General features: G+C 38.5%; 2 protein-coding genes across 2 annotated transcripts; one reads left to right on the top strand and one right to left on the bottom strand.

Annotated features, from left to right (window-relative positions):
- Positions 1–44: 44 nt before the first annotated feature.
- Positions 45–11,339, top strand: LOC119732662 (leucine-rich repeat and guanylate kinase domain-containing protein-like). Its single transcript, XM_038206294.1, has 16 exons — positions 45–269; positions 836–943; positions 1,426–1,507; positions 1,810–1,910; positions 2,265–2,346; positions 3,149–3,273; positions 3,911–4,054; positions 4,496–4,663; positions 5,042–5,148; positions 5,734–5,853; positions 6,362–6,458; positions 6,912–7,025; positions 7,304–7,505; positions 7,963–8,270; positions 8,381–8,469; positions 9,302–11,339. Exons 1-16 carry the CDS (start codon positions 87–89, stop codon positions 9,597–9,599), a joined length of 2,328 nt encoding a protein of 775 aa, XP_038062222.1. The 5' UTR covers positions 45–86; the 3' UTR covers positions 9,600–11,339.
- On the bottom strand, positions 10,219–22,140 carry LOC119732667 (ER degradation-enhancing alpha-mannosidase-like protein 1). The gene is made up of 14 exons (XM_038206302.1): positions 21,988–22,140; positions 20,774–21,167; positions 20,006–20,078; positions 19,249–19,352; positions 18,398–18,569; positions 16,972–17,155; positions 16,626–16,717; positions 16,098–16,180; positions 15,570–15,690; positions 14,537–14,707; positions 13,936–14,009; positions 13,571–13,667; positions 12,902–13,096; positions 10,219–12,533 (listed from the first exon to the last, which is right to left on the bottom strand). Exons 2-14 carry the CDS (start codon positions 21,085–21,087, stop codon positions 12,447–12,449), a joined length of 1,767 nt encoding a protein of 588 aa, XP_038062230.1. The 5' UTR covers positions 21,088–21,167; positions 21,988–22,140; the 3' UTR covers positions 10,219–12,446.
- Positions 22,141–22,257: the final 117 nt, after the last annotated feature.

Here is a 22,257-nt window from a genome sequence, read left to right as displayed (position 1 = left end):
ATAAATATTGACGTCTGGGAATACGACTTACGAACGAATGAGCCGCATGAGGGCGCTCTTCACACTGATTCCTTGGAAACGTAAACATGGAGGACTCTCATGTTGATTGTTTTCGCCCAGATTCGGGCCCTGTAAATGACGAATTAGAAAGAGCCTCCCCTTATTTTATTGAATCAACAGTGTCTCCAAATGGTAATCTTCCAAATGGTGACAATCGATTTGAAATCCATGATCACGGAGACGAATCAGGAGCTTCTGAAGATGAGGAGGTAGGCCGCAAAATTTGTTTATGACGACAGTTGACACATTTTTTCTAGTGTTTTTGTTCATTCTTTTTGCGAATGAATTTTTGAAACAATTTTTAGGTTTTTTTTTTAATCTTTCACTTTTTGGTTTTTTTAGTCCTATTCAGCATATTAAATGGCTTTAAGTTTAATTCTGCTGAGTATACGGACATGGCAAAGTGAACAATTTCTATTAACATTTTAAAGTAATGTTTGTGTTTCATTTGTACCTGTCTAGTGCTTTGTCTGTTTTTCTTTAATTTCTTGGAAATCCTTTTTTACAATTTTGCATTTAAAATAGGCCTATAATTATATGCATGGCCCTGTAAGCATCGGCTTTTAAAGCCATGCCTCCATCTTCTACTTTTTGTCGTCATTATGTTTTACTTTGCTTTTCATGGAAATAAATGTTAGGGCCTAATGAAATTAGAATTGAAATAATGTTAATAAATAAAAAATATGCAATTTCAAAAACCAAGGTTTAACATGTTGTACCAAAGAAAGAGATTAAAATTTTAAATTCAGTTTCAATGTTCTCCTTGTCATCCCAGCTTTCACCGGACGGTGTCCTGGACGAGAGAACAGTTGCCAAAGGATTGTCTAATCTTGGGAGGACTGCTGGAGGCAATGATCTGGTCTTCTTACACCTTACCTTACCGGTAACTCAATGTTTAGCCTTACCTTACCTGAGTAACTCAATGTGTAGTACGGTTGGTCTCACCTTACCGGTAACTCAATGTTTAATACGGTTGGTCTTCTTACACCTTACCTTACTGGTAACTCAATGTTTAGTATGGTTGGTCTTCTTACACCTTACCTTACCGGTAACTCAATGTTTAGCCTTACCTTACCTGAGTAACTCAAAGCTTAGTACCGTTGGTCTGCTTACACCTTACCTTACCAGTAACTCGATGTTTAGTATGGTTGGTCTTCTTACACCTTACCTTACCGGTAACTCAATGTTAAGTATGGTTGGTCTCGAATTTTTACCTTACCTTACCTGAGTAACTCAATGCTTAGTACCGTTGGTCTGCCTACTTCTTACCTTACTGGTAACTCAATGTTTAGTACGGTTGGTCTTTTTGCTCACAATCGAGTCAGTTTTCATTATTTGTTTTAACAATTTTGTTGATTCTTTTAGGGATACAACTTGCAGGATATTACAACACTCAAAGACTACACCCATCTCCAGAAACTGGAGATCCCATACAATAAGATTTCAGGTAAGCTTTCAAATTTATTTATTTATTATAAACATTTTACTAACTTTTCTCTCAATGCATAGTATTGTTTTTCCCACATCCTACTTGTTGTAAATACAGGGGAATAAAGTTGCTGAGTATTTTCCGTTGACATTCAGATGGAGTGTATTGTACCATTTGAAATTACAAGGGAATTTCCACATACATTTTGTAGAACTTAACAAACGTCTTCAAATTTAAAATTAAAAGTTTAATACGTATGTACATTTTCCACAATTGATTTCCAGATTTACATATTTTCCTTTATTGTTTTTTTTCTTCAGATTTGAGTGTTTTGAGTTTCATGCCATATTTGGTGGAGTTGGATGCCTCAAATAATGAGATCTGTAATCTCAACTCATTCAAGTCGCCTCTTAATCTCAAGGTAAGTTAGGTCGTTCTGTAGTCAGCCTGAACCCAAATCAATGTTATGGGTTCATTTTATGCCGTTGGAAATTGTGTGACTCTTAAAGTGATAATTGTGTTAACATAAAAAAATTGTCATTGTTCACCGTCCCTTGAGGTCTTAAAGGTATCTTTGGCAACAATATTTGCTCTTCAGTTTAGTTTCTTAGGTCAACACAGCTTTTAGCAAAATTAATATTGGTTTTTCATATGTGAGTGCACTTTACATGTAATGCATTTAATTTTCAGTTGTACTAGCAGTTTGTTTCTGAATTTTTGGTGAAAGGAAACATTCATGTAAATGTGTTTGGTGTTATTATATTTTGTTTTCCAGGAAGTGGATTTGTCGTTCAATAACATTGAGGATTTGAATGACTTCACTGAGCACCGCACAATCACTAAGCTGGTCATCGACAGTATCCTTTTGTTATTGTATTAAAATTTGATCTGCGTATAAACCACAAAGGGGAACTGACTAGGTGCAAAAAGTTGAACAAAGAAATTCACTGGAGTAGGATTTACCTCCAGAACACCCGAACACCAGTTATGCCACGTACAGCTACATGGCATAATGGGTATATGGTTTCCGAATAAAAACTTTGACAAATTGGGAAAGACTGGATAGGGAAAAGGGAAAGGCTGGAAAGCTCAGTTGGTAGGTGTACAGTGTTTGGTAGGTCACAGGTTCAAATTCTGCTCCAGTTAATTTTATTATTATTATTATTATTTTATTTCTTGTAATAAAACCAAGGAATCCTCAAGAGCGCCCTAGGCACTGTAAGCTCGCAAGCCTGAAGAAACCTGTAGAGAGGAGACAATGAGAAGAAATTACAGTTTTAGAGGTGGGAGGAAAACCCCAGAAGAATATTCTGAGGAAAACCCACGGAATCAGGCAGGGACTGAAAACCCAATCCACATATTGGCACAGGCAGGATTTGAACCCGGATCACAGCGGTGGAAGGCCAGGAAAGTACCACTACACCAACCTGACTCCCAATCACCTGATTTCTGTGTTCAACTTCATAATCAAATCTGATTTTAACACCAATGGCCCAAAATGCTGTTGTGACAACTACAACGAAAGAAAGAGAGATTTCAACAAATATTTCCATGATTTTAAAAACTAAGTCCTGTAATATGTGTCATTAAAAATCAGTTCATACAAAATTAATACATTTTTGTTTCTTGATTATATGCCTTAATGAGTTCATTTCTCAGACAATAAGATAAGCAGTCTGGATGGACTTCAAGCATGTAAGTCTCTATCCTACCTCAGTGTTGCACACAATCGTATCGAGAAGATTGAAAACCTGCAAGCACTTCCACTCAAATATCTGAACCTGGTAAGTGCATGCTGTAGTATGTTGTTTATTCTACTTTGTTTACTCTTGTTTATTAATAATTTGACTTCAACAAACAAAATGCAGAATGCAATAAAAAATGCCACTGACCTTAAAAGTGCTGAGAAAAGCAACAGATAACAAAATAGTTGGAAAAATAAAAATGTTGACAAAATTGACAAAAACACAATTAAAGAGGTTATGTGCTGACTGTTTATTCCTCTTTTCTCTGTTCATATCAAAATGAAGCAATGGATGTTGATATTAGTCCATGTAATCTGTGCCAAGGATTTGTGGTGTAATCTGCTTGTTGTAGTCAAGTCATCACAAGTAAATCACAAGTCCTTTCACAAGTCCAGTCACAAGTAACAGGGGATGAACAGTAAAAAAAGGAATGCCTTTGTCAAAGCTCATTTGAATAGCTTGTGAGTTGAATTGAGAATGGATGACTTGTGATGGACTTGCAGGGACCTGTGATGGACTCGAATACAAAGACAACATGTACATGATGTAAATGAATACTTCCCAACAGCCAAAACTGTGCCTTTTTGCAATGGTTTAAATCTATTCATACTCATAGAATGTACTTGTAACAAAGAAGTGAGTTTACACGTAATATGTGATTTTTTATTGGTTTCAGAGAGGAAATCGTTTGAAGGAAATTGAGAATATTGAATCGCTTGGTCAGCTACAGCAGTTGGATGTATCAGGGAACTTCATTGGTAGCCTTAAAGGACTGGAAACCAACAGACTACTGGAAACAATCGACCTGGAAAATAATCATGTAAATAGTTTCATTTCTTTCCCTGTCAGTGTCTTAAATTTGAGCTATTTGTGGTGCAGTTGAAATCCTAAAACTTGAAATTTGGAAGTTTTTATGTTGAGAACACCTTAATGTTCTAGTTTATGCTTAGGGCTGCCATCCATTTTTAGATTGTGCTTTTGAATCATGACTTGTTTGAAAACAAAATATAAGAATTTGGAAGGAGGTTAGCTGCTTACCTTGAATTCAGTACTATTCAGTAATTATAGAGGTTATGGTTTGGGCTCAATGAATCCATTTTTACAAGTTTACTTGTAAATTAATTTCTGAAGTGCTATGTGAATATACGTTTCACTCTCGTTTCATTCCTCAATTGTTCTACACTCCAAATCATTTGGTATTTGTGTCTTCTACAGGGCATTGATCAATGATTGAATTGTAACTTCTGTGATTTTTGCTCAGGTTGAGAGCATTGATGATGTCAAGCATGTTCAGGAGATCTCGTTACTCCGTAACCTGAATCTCCTTCGTAATCCCATCCAAGGTGTTGCCGACTATCGTCTGTCATTGTTGTATTGCCTTCCACAACTGACCGAGTTGGATCGACACAAGGTGGAGGCTGAAGAAAAGGTAAAATTTGTACAAAATGTCTGGTTAACCTGTTTCTCGGCTAATACATTCAATTCATTTGAAAAAAGTGATATTTTATTAGTTAAAACTGCACAATTTACCGATGGATTTACCAACATATGTAACTTTAGTAATTCATTCATAAAAAAAATTTAAGAGACAAAATGAAGATGGAATCTGTGGATAAAATGTTACTGACTTAGTGCACAAGTACACCCCTCAGTGATGACAAAGACAGTGTAAGGTAGGCTCCTGAACGTATCATGCCACTGTTCATGTACAGAGCCCATAATGTTAAATATATCGACCTAAATACACAGTAATGCTGAACCAACTCAATCTAACAGTATTTGTTTTGTGTTTGATATTTGTTTGTAGGTATCAGCCAGTAATCTGTTCAATGCTCCGATGGATGTAGAGGCAGCTGAGGACCATAGACGATGTATGGTGTATGCTAGCTTGAGATCAGCTAGAATCTATGACAGGTACCGTCAATCAACGATTCACCAACGTTCCTTGATTTTATGAACGATTCAAGTAGATATCAGCTGTTATAGAATGGTGTTGCAGAGTTGCATCCAGCCCAAAAGCCTAGTCTCACAATTTCGTTTTAGAGAGGTCAACTTTTAATAGGTTTTACTGACTAAGCTCTGGAGTCATTCTCAATGACCGCAATGATCCATCTTTGATAACTTGCATGTGGAGCTGCTCGTAACTGAGTTGAACTGTCTACGTTATCAAATCTTGGCGATAATTGTGTCTGACATCAGACTAGAATGCAAGTCTCAAACAGTGTGTATATGAGAAGTAATATAAAGCATAGTGTTCCTCAAGGAAAGTCAAGCTGAATACGGCCCATCCTCAAGAGATGCTGCAGTACAACAATCAGGCAGTTGACCAAGTGTAACATCAACTAAACATCAAGTGCATCTAGAGGCTGTTTGGCAATATGAACATTGTTTTCAGTTATAAGTTGTTGTGCACACTTGATCAAACATAATGTGTTGTAGATCCTATAATTATAAACTTCATCATAATTGATGTCTTTATTTGATGTTTTGTCTCTGTAGTACCCTGCCCAGTATGGAGACACCTTACCCCATGCTTGTCCTGGTTGGCCCACCGGGTTCAGGCAAACATGAACTAGCTCACAAACTGGTGGCTGAGTTCCCTACATATTTTGGCTATGGGTAAGCATGACTTTGCTGGGTTTATTTCATCACTATGAGTAACTACTGTTTGCCGAAAACAAAAGATGTGTTGATAAAGTTTGAGACTTCCACAATTGTTAAATCTCTGAGATTACCAGAACTTGAGAGCTGTTGTGACCACACAAAAAAGAGATGAAGTTTTCAAAGTTGTCAATGGAATTGTCTTGAAACTTGAAAAGCCAGACATGCCAGGTCATGATGCAAGATGACTGTATCTGATGATCTGAATGTCTGCAGAAGGTGAAGATGCAAGACCTGAAAAAAATATGCTCACATCAGGAACTAGAGCTGAGAGTTATAACTTGGCAATAATGGTGAACTCAAATGGACCTTCATGTCACATTCAAGTATTAAGGTTATTTTATGCTTTGGCGCAGTTCTCTCAGACTTTGGCCGTCTTACACCTGTTAAATTGGTGAATTTAAAAATTATTGATTAGTTTAATTTGTTGTTAAACTTATAGGGTTTTGATTGTGTTTCATTTTAGGATTTCACACACAACCAGAGCTCCATACACAGGAGAAATGGACAAGAAAGACTTCCATTTTGTGTCTGCCGGCTCGTTTGATTCCAAAATCAAACAGGTAAAGAAATGAAGGAAAATGAAATGGTTACAATAACCATTGTTCACAAGTACCCCCTCACAAGCAAAGAAAACACAGTTGAGGGTGACCGAACGACGCCATCTTGCCTGACTGCAATATTTTGCCGCGAAGCGCGGCCACTGCGTGTGCATGGTACAAATCCCCTGGTGTACGTGCGTCACACACATGGAAAGGTGGGCACGCGTCAACCAGCGAAATGTATGTGTCCCAACCATGGGATGTCGTTGCTAGGTAAAAGGGCGCCCTCTTTTGTTCGCGCATGGAGCCCATTGTTATTGCTCACTTGAGACAATATGGCTTTATTGTTTCCCACGAATGGTCGTTTGTACAATGTTATGTTTCAGAATGTTTGCATAGCATGTGTAATTATATTTTTAGACTATTACAAATTGTTTTCTTTGGTAACAATCCTTTGTTTTGTTGGATATTCAGGGTGTTTTCTTGTTGACGTACCAGTCGGAGGGACATCAATATGGAGTCAGTCAAGAAGCTATTGAAGATGTAGCAAAGGAAGGGTTAGCCTGTATACTGACTATGGAAGTAGAGGTACTGATAATGAAGTCTCTAACAGTGTAGAACAAAGTTAGATTAATAAAGAAGGAATTGCATCCAGGTTTTGAAAATTTATTCTAAACTTAAACAAAAGTAATTTCAATTTGGGACACACTTGTGGTAAGCCTATGGCACCGTTGGGGTTTTGAAAAGTTTATCAGAAAGTGACAATTATATTTAGTTTCTGTAACAATGGGATCGGGTTGATTCAGATCATAATTGCAAGTTCATCCTTAATCTAACATTTATTTTTTGTTTTCTTACTATTACAGGGCGTCCTTTCTCTCAAGTTGTCCTACTATGAACCACGATACATTCTACTGCTTCCGCTAGACCAAGCCGCTCATGAGACACGGCTTAGAGCAGTCGGGAACCTTAGCCAAGAAAACATTGAACAAGCAGTAAGGGAGATGGGGCGCTACCGTGGTATCCATCAGGATAAGCCAGGATTCTTTGATATGACTGTGGATTCAAGTAAGAAATAACCCCCCAAAAAATGGTTCCCCAACTTTGATTTATTTTAAGAACACTTCTTTGTGCATCAGTTACCGGAAATAATTTTTTTAAGATTTACTTGTGTTTCAGTGGTGTAATTATCTACCAACACAAGATATAAATTTGGAACAGATGAAATTTTGAAATTATAATCAAACTTGGAAGTGAACTAAGTATAAGTTGTCAAATGAAACCATGGCTGTTGTTCACACTAGTCCACTGTTGACAAAGTTTTAAGAAAACCAAAACTTCAGTAAGTAAGACACATGGAAATGAATCGATGTCTTTTACTAGTTTGTTGAGAAACGATGTTGGCTGTAAATTTAAAGTAGGAGACAAGCAAACGGAAAAAGAATTCCATTTTTGATATTGCAATGACTTCTAAAGTCTTTTCTTACAAAATTGGTAACAAAGTTTTTTTATGTCGTTGAACCAGGTGATTTGACTGCGGCATTTGATCGATGTCGAGAGTTAGTGTCAGGCTACTTAGGCTTAGGAGAGACCGAGCCACAGCACCTGACTATTTCTAACTGGGTTCCATCCAGTGATTCACCAAGCCCTACGCAGGCAAGGTCTGATTCCCAGACTCCCATGGGAGATCGATCAGTGACGCCATTGAGATCTACATCAGGAATGAAGACGTGGTCTGATCGAGTTAAGAGTGCAGACACCGGATCACAGATATCTCGGAAATTGATGAGTCCTGGGATGAAGGCCATGCTGCAGCCTAAGAGATCTAGTGTGGTATGTACATCTACTGTCATCAATTTGACCCCCGGACCTACATTTCACCTCTTTCGCATCCGTGAGGGAATTCTTTAATCAATGAATTTTGGGTATTTTGGACTTTTCAGGAGCAAGCGTCATACGAGCGTCGCAAGAGTGCAGCAAGAGCAGCAGCAGCAGGGATTGAGCCTAAACCGTTGGACCAGTTAATTGCAAGGTACATGTAGGGATCATGAAATAAACCACAGCAAGAACTTGCCAGACAACCTTTGTATCAATGTTAGGTGGACCAATGAAATTGACTGGAGTGGGGTTTGAACCTGTGACCACCAGAACACCACTCAGGAGCTCTAATCAGAACTACCCAGCCCTGTGTTTACAGTCTTCAACCACGTCTTGATATTTTGGGACAATATTCCTTTTTTGTGTGAAGAAAAGATTAAGATTTTTAGGAAATTTTTTTATCATCTAAGGACTCTTTTTTTTTTCTCATGGTCTGTCGGACAGCACAGATTACTCAGTTCTTTTCAAATTATTGTGAAGGGCAAAAAAACTTGTATTAAAAACAAAATGCACAAATCCATCACAAACTATAGATCCTTTGCATAGCAGTCATGTTTGAGGTTCTTCCTTTTGTTCCAAGGGAATGGACATGAGTAGATCTCTTGTGCATGCATTGTTACTGAATTACAATAAACATACAAGTACACGTACCACAAAGATGACTGCTGAATGCATTGGGTCTGTTAGTCTTCAAGCATTTGGAAAATAAAATGCATCCATCAGGGCCCAATTTCTTGGTTCTGCTTACAGTTAGCGAAAAATCCCTGCTTACTATAGCAGAAAGTTCTGTGCTTACGGTATGCGTATTTCACGTGTTAGCAGGGAATTTTGGCTTCTGCGCATGCGTACATCCAGTAAGTAAGGATTCTGTGCTTACAGGTTTAGCGCAGAATGGTAATTGTAAGTGCAGAATTCTGTGGTTAGCAGAGCTATGAGTTTGAGCCCAGATTGTGATTCAAATGTTTATTACCTTTGTGTATCCCCAGACCACCAGGCACTGCTCCTGAGACTCTACAAGGTAAAGGTCTAGATGGTAGCACTACTCGCCCCAAGACTGTCCCTGCTGGTTACTACGAAGCTCCCAGTCCCGACTCTAGCGCTGCGTCACGCAGCGGATCAGAACTCTCAGGTTTATCCGAGGCACGAGGAATGTCTGGTAATGTGTCTCCAGACTCGACAGCATCACAGCAACTACCGGTGGATATGACATTACCTGGATATGGAACGGACGATGGGATGGGCGGTCGGTCGGATGGATCGCTGATCATGTCAACTGATAGGTGATCATTCACATCCATGTCTGGCAAAAAATGAATCAATAAAATCTTGGAGAAGATACTAACTTAGTATCTGTAGGATGTAAATTTAAATAGATTGGAACTGTTTTATTGCATCCACGTCCAGCAAAACAAAACAATGTTAAAATAAATTCAGAAGCGAATGCTTTTGCCACATCTGTAAAGTGTAATAAAAAGTAAACAGGACATTTGTTTTCTATCAAATAGTCACGTTAGTATTGTGTACAAGTATTTCGTTTGAAGGATTGTTACAGACGGTTGAACATGTACATATGCTGATTCTGATTGTTTTTAAGTCTTAAGTCTTAATACAGTCGTTTCAGAATTTTGGAACATGAATTCTCTTCTGATCTTGAAAAATGACAGAAACATGCATGTCTGAAAAATGTCTGAACTATGGGCAAAGTTGAAGTCGCACTTACAGGCAACATCTGTCATGTATCTGTAAAAACGTGAAATGGAAAGTTAATAATGATTTTTGTACTTACCACTGCATGTAGAGATTACCTTGTTAGCATTAAAATTTCATTTGCGTCTTTACTGTAGTTGAAGGAATTCAAAACAAATGTCATGGATGGTTGTAATAACAAGTAAGGAAGCACATGTATGAAATCATAAATAGTGTTATTAAAACTCTCATAAAATGGAAGATGTGTTCACCAATGGATAAAGAAATTTAACCTGTACATAGCTACCATATTGCTGAACATACCTGTAGAATTAAACTAATTGCCTCTTGTGCCTTTCATTTCATATTCTTGGTGTTGGGAAGACGCTATACATATTGAAAGTCGTTTTCAAAATGTAATATTTTGGGATAGTTTGTGACATTGCTTCTGTTCAAAGTTATTGTCTGAAATTAATTAGTGAAAGCACCAATAGAATCCCTACATGAATGTATACCTTCATTATGCAACAATCAATTGTCAGGCCCCCCCCCCTCCTCCAAAGCTAGCCATACGATTGGCTTGTCACTTTCAGACTGATCAAATCCCCACCCCTAGGGCTCCACTATCTGTGCATACATTGTAACTAGTGTAAGAAACGGGGCCGTATCATAAGTCCGATGCCTCATAGGTCCGACGCCTCGTAAGTCCCAAATGTTGGACTTATGAGGAATGAATTCCGCCTCATAGGTCCGACGCCGCACAAGTCTGACACCTCATAGGTCCAACAATGGACAAACGCTGTTTCAGACTTATAAGGTGTCGGAGCTATGAGGCGTCGGACTTATGCCGCGTCGAACCTATGAGGTAGAGTTTTGCCTCGTAAGTCCGATGCCTAATAAGTCTGACGCCTCATAAGTCCGACATTTCGGACTTATGAGGTGTCAGACCTATGAGGCGTCGGACTTATGAGCGGATCCCCAAGAAACCATTGCATGTGCAACCAACAGGAAACCAGAATCCCCACCCTGGGGTCATGGCACATGTCCCACATCTGACATCAAATGCAGGACATCAGGGGAACAACTGATTGGTGGATTACCAGCCCGCCTTACTTTACTCTCAACCCAAAAAGTAAACATTGATTAGGTTAATTACACAGTAACTGAAACAAATAAAATATAAAATGGATTCACCTGATAATCATAGCGAGCTGGATTATAACTAAAACATGCTGCTTATTGTATGCAAGATGCACCTCCATTTCAAGTCATTTTGTTTCTCATAAACATGTACATGTATATATGTCTTTTGCATTAAAATGATAAATTCAAAAACAACTTTCTTTGCTCGTCTTTTGTCATATTTTACCTTAAAATATTAAATCATCAACATGCCGATATGTAACAAAAATATGGAAATACAAGATTAAAACAGAAATGTCAAGTTAATGACTGTTTCACAGTGGCATTCAGAAAGTAAATACAGAACTGTAACTTTAGAAACAATGTGTCATGAAAATATGTCATAACATATGAGGCATAGATAGGCAGAGTTATTAATATATCAGAAGATTCTTCAGTTTTTATAAAACATAAATTTGTTAAATACTGTTAAGAATTTTACAAAATGGACAGCAATTCTGGCAAAAACTGCACTTATTTTCATTAAAAGTGATTTCAGGAATCTCCAGAAATTGACAACTCAGGTATACAATAAGTACATGACAGTTTCATTGCAACTTTAATACTAAATGTAAATCAACGAAATACAAGCAGTGACCAGTTTACCAAATTAAACATTTGTAAATACATGTGTATGCATATGGAATTATTCTTATGATCATGATGATAAATAGCACCACAAAAATATATTTGTACTCGACCAAAATATACAGTAATAATCAAACCTCTTTAGAAGCAGTAAAACAGCAGATATGTTTCATACATGAATCATAAATCGACATTATACACTCTGGATAACATCAATTTTCAAATGACAGAATTAACTCATGATTTTATAAGACCATAACCTGAAATAAGCCATTCGTCAGTTTGTTGAGTTCAATTATCAATAGCCATGCGAGCCAGATCCAAATAGTCCTGTGATGATGTTGGACCAGCGTCTGACTAAAAACAACGCTCACACATTAGTGGACAGGCATAAATTACATGACGAACCAACCACTAGTCGACTAACTGTCCTCAAACCTGCTCATTAAAGGCAGTGAGCCCCATTGTCCATCTCAGGATATTTGTGTCATGGCTATGTCCAAACTACGTGGCTATGACTGTAAGTAATACAAATGTTTATGAGAAGCGGCTACAGCCTCTTTCATAGACCCATGTGTTGTTGTTAGTCATAGCCAATCAATTCAGACACGGCCTTGGAGATACATCACACAGGAAGACGGCTATTAGGAGGAACCATTGGCATAGGGCGTTTCATCATAATCCAACCAGTTGATCTATCTGTTCTAAGTAGACGGCTTCTAGTGGTAACTTGAGTTTACTCTCACTAGAAACATAGGCACACTGTGAAAGATGACAGATATACAATGCACATGAAGCATTAAATTACAGTGTCAAACATTTCTGAAAGATGATAATCTATTGAGCTGAAACCTTTTTTACTTGAATCTGCGCATATCTGTCTTAAACAAATTAAACATGTTTTTTTCTCAGAAATGTTATTCCAGTGTTTCTCAAAAACCAAAATTCATGTCAATCTTAACAGTTCACTACTGACACTGTACAAACAGACTACTGAAAATGTTTTCATGCTGTAATGTTTAGAATTTTGCCATTAAATATGATTTAAAAACTGATGTTATTTCTGGTATATTTTTGGCAGGTATTTTTTGGTCAGTTTACATTCTGCATTTTATAGACTGTTTGCTCACCTCAGTTAGAGTCTGATTATAAGGCAGTTGATTGCAGCAATCACCATGCACTCTGATGTCTGCTAATGGTTTGTCGTCATCCATCACCCACCAGGGCTTAGTACGATACTTCCCTGAGATTGGAAACAGATGACCTTCTGTAGTAAAGATGTACTTGGAAGCTGCTCGATTCACGTGATTGTCACTGTCGAACAACTGAAGATAAACAAAAACAAAAACAAAACGAACAAAAAACTTTACTTGTAATATTCAACATTTGCCTTTACTGTCATTTTCAGAAATGGATGGATTGGGGGAACACTGGAAGCTTGCACAGGCTGGATTGGAACCCATGACCTGCTGTTTACTAGAGCAGGTGTCAGAACCACTTCATTATCACAGTTTCCTGTGACGGCTGGCCAGTTTGATAAAGTACTTGAGTATTGCAATTGCTGGCAATGAATGCAATGTTTATTCATGAAAGCCAACAATAGTGTCATCAAATATACCAAGTTTAACCGACTACCCGAGGTGTCTGATCATAAACCCCTAAACACGGGGAAAGCTAGAGGAGACACAAACACCTCACTGAAATGTAAGCTCTGACGACATTTCTCAACTTCTCTCTCTCTTCTCCTCTTGTCAGCAATCTGGCTTGTGACACTAGAATAGTTTGTTAGATTGTCTTACCAGAAACAAATATTTGCAGGTTTCACTGAGGAAGAAACTCTCCATCCGATCTTCCTTGGTTTTTGTGATGACGTTATGAAGGGTTGCATAGCCACAGCTAATAGAAAGAAAGAAAGAACATCAATCCAACTTGATTATTAGAATTTGGGAAACAGTATAAAGAGAGAATGTTTACAGAAGCACACATTGATGCTTCTCTGGGTCTTACATTTAATGTTGTCACCACTTCTTAGCTGTTATTACAGTCAAAGCTTTAAGCTAACTACTACGCAATATGGTCAAATGAAGCGTTTCAACAACAGTAAGTAAGGATGGGAACCTACATTCATAGTATCGGGCCTTGAAGAACACGCTGACAGACTTACCTCGCTTTTGTGTACATTTCCAAGCTTTCCAGAATGTCGCTTCCAACGTGAAGATAAAACGGATTCCGTGTAGCCTAAAAGATAAAACCCAGAATTTCTCAATTAACTCAAAATAAGATACACATTGAAAAACTTTTGAAGGGAGGAAAGAGACAAACCTGGGAAGTTCCAACTCAATGCTGACACCAGTACAGGATTGATTTGATGATCAAACTGTTGGTTATTTGGTTGCATATCCCAGTTCAACTATCAAAACTCACTTATGAAAATGAAGGCAATGGGGCATGCGCACAAACATTGCAATGCTAAAAATCATAATTCCACTCATTATACCCTTTTAAATGTGGGACGGGAAAAAAAAAGTGGATGGTAAAAATAATTTCGAGGCAAATTTCTGAAAAGGTGATTTAATTACTGGTTTTGAAACTTCTGTTGTTGACACAATTTTTGTTTTAAAGTAAACAAAAACAATAAAAACAATCAGTTGCTCATATTAAATGAAAACCTATTAAAAGGAACGATTACTGGATGGAAAAGAATAATTGCTCAATTAAAAAAGTGGGGTACATTTTGTTGGAAGGCAGAAATGACAGCAGCTGACCTGATATAGTAGGTAGGTAGATTCTACAAGTTCAGGTCGTAGTGGATAGAATAAGACGTCTGGTTGCTTGGTGTGCCAGTTAAATCTCTCAGGAATTGCTCCATACTTCCTCCAGATGGCGTAATATATGGCATGGGAGCATATGGCTTCATCTAAATCACCTGCTAAGACCTGAAAGTAGACAGAATCAAAATACAGGCAATATCTTATCATAAAACAAGGGGGGGGGGGTATCAGGGAAATGGTGGGGGCCAGATCTATGGGGTTTCAATTGTCCCATACTTCTGGCTGTCATAGCATAAAGCATGAGAGCAAATGGCTTCATCTAAATCACCAGCTAAGACCTGAAACAAGACAGAATCAAAATACAGGCAATATCTTGTCATAATACTGCTGGCTGTCATCATATAAAGCATGGGAGCATATGACTTCATCTAAATCACCTGGTGTATCTTATCAGGTGTTTGCATGAAATGACAATGATACATTGATATGAGGGCTAGGTTCAAAGGGTTCGGGAAGCTCCAAGATAAAATGTCCTAGCGTTATCAACTCCTTGCACAAACACTAGATGGCACTTTTTGACCCCTTCGGAAGGCCCCAGTGGGAGGGGCACACTGCCTGCGCATACTGGTTCACACAGGTACATGGTACAAACTACACACAACTTATTTTATTCTGACTGTGCAGAAACCCATAGCGTCTTCATGTGAGCGACATGCGCCATCAGCAATGCGTTAGAATGTCCCTGGTTTAACAAAGGATTCTTCCAAACTGCGGCTACATCTCCACCTGCGGTTTTAGGAGATTTCTCAGGCCCATGACTTTGGAGACTCGCGCTTATTATCAGTCCATGTTTTTTCTTCTTCAAATATTCGGTTTGGACATTACAGGTTTACTTTAAAATGATTCCAATGTAGAGGTATAATGAAAACGCCATTTATAGACAAAGCTAGTGTTTTGAAGACCCAACAGACTAGGCACAATCATTCATGTCAATCATTGTTGGAGTATATCCTACTAGGACCATAACCTGAACTCCAGCAAAGGCTGCTTGCAATGCATCCATCCAGGAGTTGATTGTGCGTCCGTCCTTCATGTTAACGTTGACGTAGATGGGCACAGGACCTTCACCACTGGTACAGAATTCTCTCCTGAATAAACCGAGACAAGAAAATGACAAGAAAATGACAACGATTACAAAGTCAAAGCTGTTGTCCCATCCAGTCACAAGTACATTAAAAGTTCACTAACAAGTCTAGCTGAAAAGTATGGGATGAACAATAATGAGGCAATGCCTTTATCACAGTCTACTTCAGTGAGAACACTGTCACAAGTCATGCATGGGCTTAACTTGTTTCAATGAATCACCAAAGGCAACCAAACAATCTTCCAACATATCCCAAGAATTATCGTGTCAAGTGAGTGAATTGATCTACTGTAGTCCATAGACAAGAGAATCTTGCACCATGTTGCTTAACAGGACATCCACATGGAGAGCAGCTTTAGAAAGTTCCTGCCAAAACTTTAGAAAAGAACAATAATGTCCTGGATTACTCACCCTTTCCTCATGTGTTTTTTGACACTGCTGTAAATCTCATTGAACGTCTGTAAATCTTGTTCTTCACCAAACATTATGAAAGACTAAAAATACAAAGAAAATAATAAATGACAATCCTGAAATGAAGACACAAATGAACTTTACAGGCCCCAGATGTCATACTATTCCATGCTGAAAAATTGACAAGCCTGAGCATAATACCTTCAGTAAGTACTCATAATAGGAGTCAGCTCCTGCTCCTAGGCCACTCTGAATTCCAATCCATTCACCCGTCTCAATTCACTGACAGGCCTGATTGTAGATTACTTACCTTCAGTAAGTATTCATAATAGGAGTCAGCTCCTGCTCCTAGGCCACTCTGAATTCCCACCCATTCACCAGTCTCAATTCACTGACAGGCCTGATTGTAGATTGCTTACCTTCAGTAAGTATTCATAATAGGAGTCAGCTCCTGCTCCTAGGCCACTCTGAATTCCAACCCATTCACCCGTCTCAATTCACTGACAGGCCTGATTGTAGATTGCTTACCTTCAGTAAGTATTCATAATAGGAGTCAGCTCCTGCTCCTAGGCCACTCTGAATTCCCACCCATTCCCCCGTCTCAATGTTGATCACATTTCCTGTACAAACAAAAAGTACATACATTTCAGAACGTGGAGTTATATCCTTAAATCTTTAACACAATCGTAGCTTTTATTTACTTTTTAACAGCAGCCTGTTTTAATGTTCAGACAGCAGCTCCTACAATTTGATAGTCATGTTCAAAAAATGTATACATTAAAAGGTGTGAAATATGTAGTCAGAACCAACAATTTTCATTATCCATTTTATTTGTTGATTTATTTTGATGGGCTTATTCTCATCCATGACTTACCAAGCAATCCTGTTGTGTTTGATCGTCTGATAAACAGCGAATCCATGGCTCTTCTAGCAACTCGCTCAAACATTGGATCATCCACTAGCTGACCCAGGAGACCAAACTCAAGAACCAAGGATCCTGCTCCTGCAGTACATGCTTCCTGGATGCCATCATCAGGAACTCCATCACATAGATTAACCTGAGGATGAAAAGGATCAAACTTGGATTAGAGGAACCTGAGACACCAAACTCAAGAACCAAGGATCCTGCTCCTGCAGTACATGCTTCCTGGATGCCATCATCAGGAACTCCATCACATAGATTAACCCGAGGATGAAAAGGATCAAACTTGGATTAGAGAACCTGAGACACCAAACTCAAGAACCAAGGATCCTGCTCCTGCAGTACATGCTTCCTGGATGCCATCATCAGGAACTCCATCACATAGATTAACCTGAGGATGACAAGGATCAAACTTGGATTAGAGAACCTGAGACACCAAACTCAAGAACCAAGGATCCTGCTCCTGCAGTACATGCTTCCTGGATGCCATCATCAGGAACTCCATCACATAGATTAACCTGAGGATGACAAGGATCAAACTTGGATTAGAAAACCTGAGACACCAAACTCAAGAACCAAGGATCCTGCTCCTGCAGTACATGCTTCCTGGATGCCATCATCAGGAACTCCATCACATAGATTAACCTGAGGATGAAAGGATCAAACTTGGATTAGAGGACCTGAGACACCAAACTCAAGAACCAAGGCTCCTGCTCCTGCAGTACATGCTTCCTGGATGCCTTCAACAGGAACTCCATCACATGGATTAACCTGAGGATGTAAAAGACCAAACTTGGATTAGAGGAACCTGAGACACCAAACTCAAGAACCAAGGATCCTGCTCCTGCAGTACATGCTTCCTGGATGCCATCATCAGGAACTCCATCACATAGATTAACCTGAGGATGAAAGGATCAAACTTGGATTAGAGGACCTGAGACACCAAACTCAAGAACCAAGGCTCCTGCTCCTGCAGTACATGCTTCCTGGATGCCTTCAACAGGAACTCCATCACATGGATTAACCTGAGGATGTAAAAGACCAAACTTGGATTAGAGGAACCTGAGACACCAAACTCAAGAACCAAGGATCCGTAAGCCAATTATTGATAGAATTCAGAAGTCTGTCCTAAACCATTGCATCTACTGATTGCTTAACAGTACCAGTAGAATCCACAAAATCAGAGGTGACATTTTAACCTCTGGAGTCCTGCAGTGCTGTGAACTATAAACAAAAACAAAAAAACAAAAACAAAAATTACAAAAATCTCCAAAGTTCATACTGTCAAAGATTGGAGGTTAGGACACATTGTGTACAGTTGCAATTTTGAGAGGGGTCTTTCAATGTGTGCTTCTGTAACTGATCTTCTGCTACCTACCCTTGGATGTGGAATGGATGTGGATGTATTCTCAAAGGCTGGTAGTAGCCTGACAGCCAAATCATGAGCTAAATCAAGCAATTGACCATCGTAATCCTCAGGGTAGAGATCACCGTAGGGTTGGTATGGATCAGTGATTAATAGATGGGCAGATAGTAATCCTCCCATGACTCTGAAGAAACAATAGAAATCAGGTATGACGTCAGCTTGGGGGTTACTAGGAGAAACGTAAGTTGGTTGGAAATTATCACTATTATTCACAATAACATTTTCTACCTTCAACTTTCCAAGATCTCTCACAAATTCACCAGGAGCTTTTTGAAGATTTGGTAGGATTGAGGAGGTACAAGACAAGCAAATGTGTACATTTCTGACTTGATGCTCCTTGACAGTCAAGTACATGAATGTACCTTTGGGTTTTCCTCTAAGAGGAAGATTTTGGACGATTAAGGAAGGTTCCTAGCAAACGGGCAAACTGCCTAGGAAGATTGGGTTTATGTACGTTTTATTTCAAATCTGGATAAACGTTTCATTGTTCTGTTAACTATGGTAATATTTCTCTCAGATACCATATGACAGCCAAACCAAACAGATTTTGTATAGTTTATGTAGTACAGAATTCTATAGCACAGATTTCAAGCACCAGATGATGTTTAAATGAACATCACTATAACAATGACCTGGTTATAACAAACGATCTCTTTGGCTCCAACATTTCATGTACAGTAATGCAGAGCAAAGTGCTCTGACAAACAACCACCATAGCGATGTTTTTAGCGGAACAATCGTTTGTGGACCCCATTATGTTCATCATAGCTATAAAGTTTGCAGATCATACATGTATGTCTCACCTTATTGTAGACTCAAATACTTGCACTGTGCTATTCTGGTTGAAAGTCACATTATCTATGACTAGACTAACAGCTCGCTTGAACTCACTGCTGTTACCGATTATCTGTTAAATTAAACACCAATCAAATGATACTTAGCATCAGAAACAAGCCTAATAAAACTGATTAGTGCACATTTTGCAATCAAAAACAAACACTTATTTGCTACTTAGACATGCTGAGGCAGTACATGTTCCCCTCAAATACAAACCAAAGTTAAACTCTTACATATACCCAGATTGATACTGCCCTCAAGTAACTTTTGGTACTCAAGCTAATCACGGGGTGATAAAAGTTACTCATATTTTTGCTCTGATAAAACTTTTTGACATCAGTGGCATACTGTTTGCAATGTTTAAAAGTAAAGCCCAAAATATCTTCTGCACATTTTTTTGTTTATAAATACAATCTTAGATTTATAATTGAAATTTTGTGCTGGGAAGAACCAGAGGTGTAAACATCAACCACAGAACCACCTCTTTCTTAGGACTCACAAAGTTGCCAGCTTACAAAAATCAAGTTTTTATTCTACACTTTTTTAGTCTGAAGTTTCGTAATTAGTTTGATAAAGAAATTATTATAAAGAAAGATAGAGGGGGGAGCTTTTCATACACACTTGCATCAGTTGAATACAATTTTCCAACTTGGGAACAGCCTGGTTTTGGCATGGGGCCTCACAGTATATCTGAATTCAAAAGACATTCTTGAATGTACTTACTGCAAGTGTGTCTAAAACGTCGATCAACGTCAGTGAGTATCCTCCAAGAACATCATTAATGTTTAAGTTTGAGCTAGAAATGACCAAAAAAAGACAAAAAGATGTCATATCTGATTGAACTATAAAACGTTTAGACTCAAATGATCGCAACAGTTCCATAAATCATGTTGAGGAGTTCTGAAAATTTTAAGATGTTTTGTTTTAGTTGAACTGAAACCAATTGGCTTTCTCAATAGTGACTGATATAAAGGGGACGTAGTGATATTGAACAAAATACAAAACATGAAGAATTTCATTCAAAATTGGGTTTTCCCCTTCACCGATGCAATTTTAATCCTATAGGGACCTCAGGGTGAAATACCCTAAATAAGAATGGTTTTATTATTATTTATTTTTATAAACACTGTATACTCAGTTTTCACCCCAGTGATTGTGAGAAAAATCACTCGGGTGGGACTCGCACCCATGACCTCTTGCTTTCTAGAGCAGACGTCTTACCACTCGACCACTGAGCTTGCCAGGGTTGGCTGGCTGGCTCAAATGATAAAGCAGCAGGTACTGCAATGAAACTACATGTATTCATTTTTTGCAACCCACATACTTATTTGACTATTTGAATATTAGATCTTTTTCTCTTTAGATATTTTAATAAAATGAGTATCACTCACAATATTTCTATAAAGGCCAGTAACTAGTAGTCCATAGTCAAAGAAGTAATGTAATTACAATGTACGTTACTGGTCTGGTATCCATTGCTACCATACTCACGGATTATTGTAGTCTGGTCCCCTACCTCTGCAGTGTATGGGATCCAATTCGTCCAATGGAAATGCATGGTTCATGTAGTTATCATAACCGTAATAAAACATTCTCCTGACGTCTTCCAATCTTTGTTGTCGTTCAGCCTCCGTGAACACACCAAAACGTTTATCATATTGCCCTGAGCGTGGTGCAAACCAATTAAACTGTTTGCCGTTGGATAAAAGGAAGACAGAGATGTTGAAGAGGAGAATTAAGATGGTGAATAAGGCACTGCACGTCATCATGGTTTGTTCTGTGTCGCGGCTTTGTGTTGGCATCATGAATGGAGCTGATGAGAGTTAACCGGTAGAATCATTGTGGCAGGAACACAGCATGGGTGTATCTAAAAAAAACTGAAACTCTGCAAATAATCAAAGGAAAAATATAAAATATATCATTATCCCATTGAATTTGACCTTGTTAGCACCTGTAGCCACAGCACATCTTCTTCACTGCTGTCTCACAAAATCACTCCCATCAGTTTTTAAAACTCTGTAGGGGGCCTATGCGAAATTGTGTTCTTTTCACTGAACAAAGGGAGATTTTTTTTATGGGACTAGGTTACCACTAGGCCTACCAGATGTTTTCTTCAAATTTAAGTCTCAGTCAAAGGGTAGGCCTAGGCCTATGTTGCTTATTGTAATTTGTAATACTTTTTTTGCTTCCCCTTTTTTGCGCAGTGGCTATATTGTTACGGCAGCCGTAACGCATTTCCCATTTTCTATCGTTACGGTAGACTGCAACTTTTATAAAAACATGAGAAGAAAATATAAAATTAGAAGGAAAAAAGTGAATTTAAACGTTATGAAATTCGGACTTTATTTCCCTTTTGAAAAAAATCCTCCAAAGCCTAGGCTCAGGTTAGAAAAGGAAAAAAATTCGAGTGCAAAACTGAGATACGAACCCGCAACCTCGCTGTGCAAAATCCTACCCTCTATCGACTGAGCTGTCGCACTGCTCGCTGAAACGTGGGGAAACAAATAATTATATACCTGCGTGCGTATCAAAAAAGTATCGTAGAGGGCGCTAAACAACGGCTGCCGTAACGATAGCCACTTCGTTTTTTTATGATGCATTAATTACGTCCGGAATCTGGACACACAAAACTACACACGTTTTAAACCTAAACAACGCTAATAACAAAGATAAAACAACGGAAATATTGGTACAACTATATTTACCATATGAAACACTGAAAGGCCATGTGTCGAACTTTTGTGACGTTATGTGAATAGGATAAGTACTTTTGAGATCAACTGTCAAAAACAGACCATCAAGTTACGTTCCGGGGGTTCCGGGGTGTCGTGTATTAAGTTAAATCTCAACAATAGAGGGCGCACTGTTAGTACACGTTGCCGTCCGTAAAAGGGGCGGGGTCTTTGGGAATCAAGTTTACAGTTTCTAAGTTCTAGGGCAAACGAAATTACCATGAATGACTATCCAGCAACATA

This window comes from Patiria miniata, unplaced genomic scaffold (genome assembly GCF_015706575.1).
Source record: "Patiria miniata isolate m_02_andy unplaced genomic scaffold, ASM1570657v1 HiC_scaffold_24, whole genome shotgun sequence".
Lineage (NCBI taxonomy): Eukaryota > Metazoa > Echinodermata > Asteroidea > Valvatida > Asterinidae > Patiria > Patiria miniata.
This window is presented reverse-complemented; position numbering and strand designations above follow the sequence as displayed.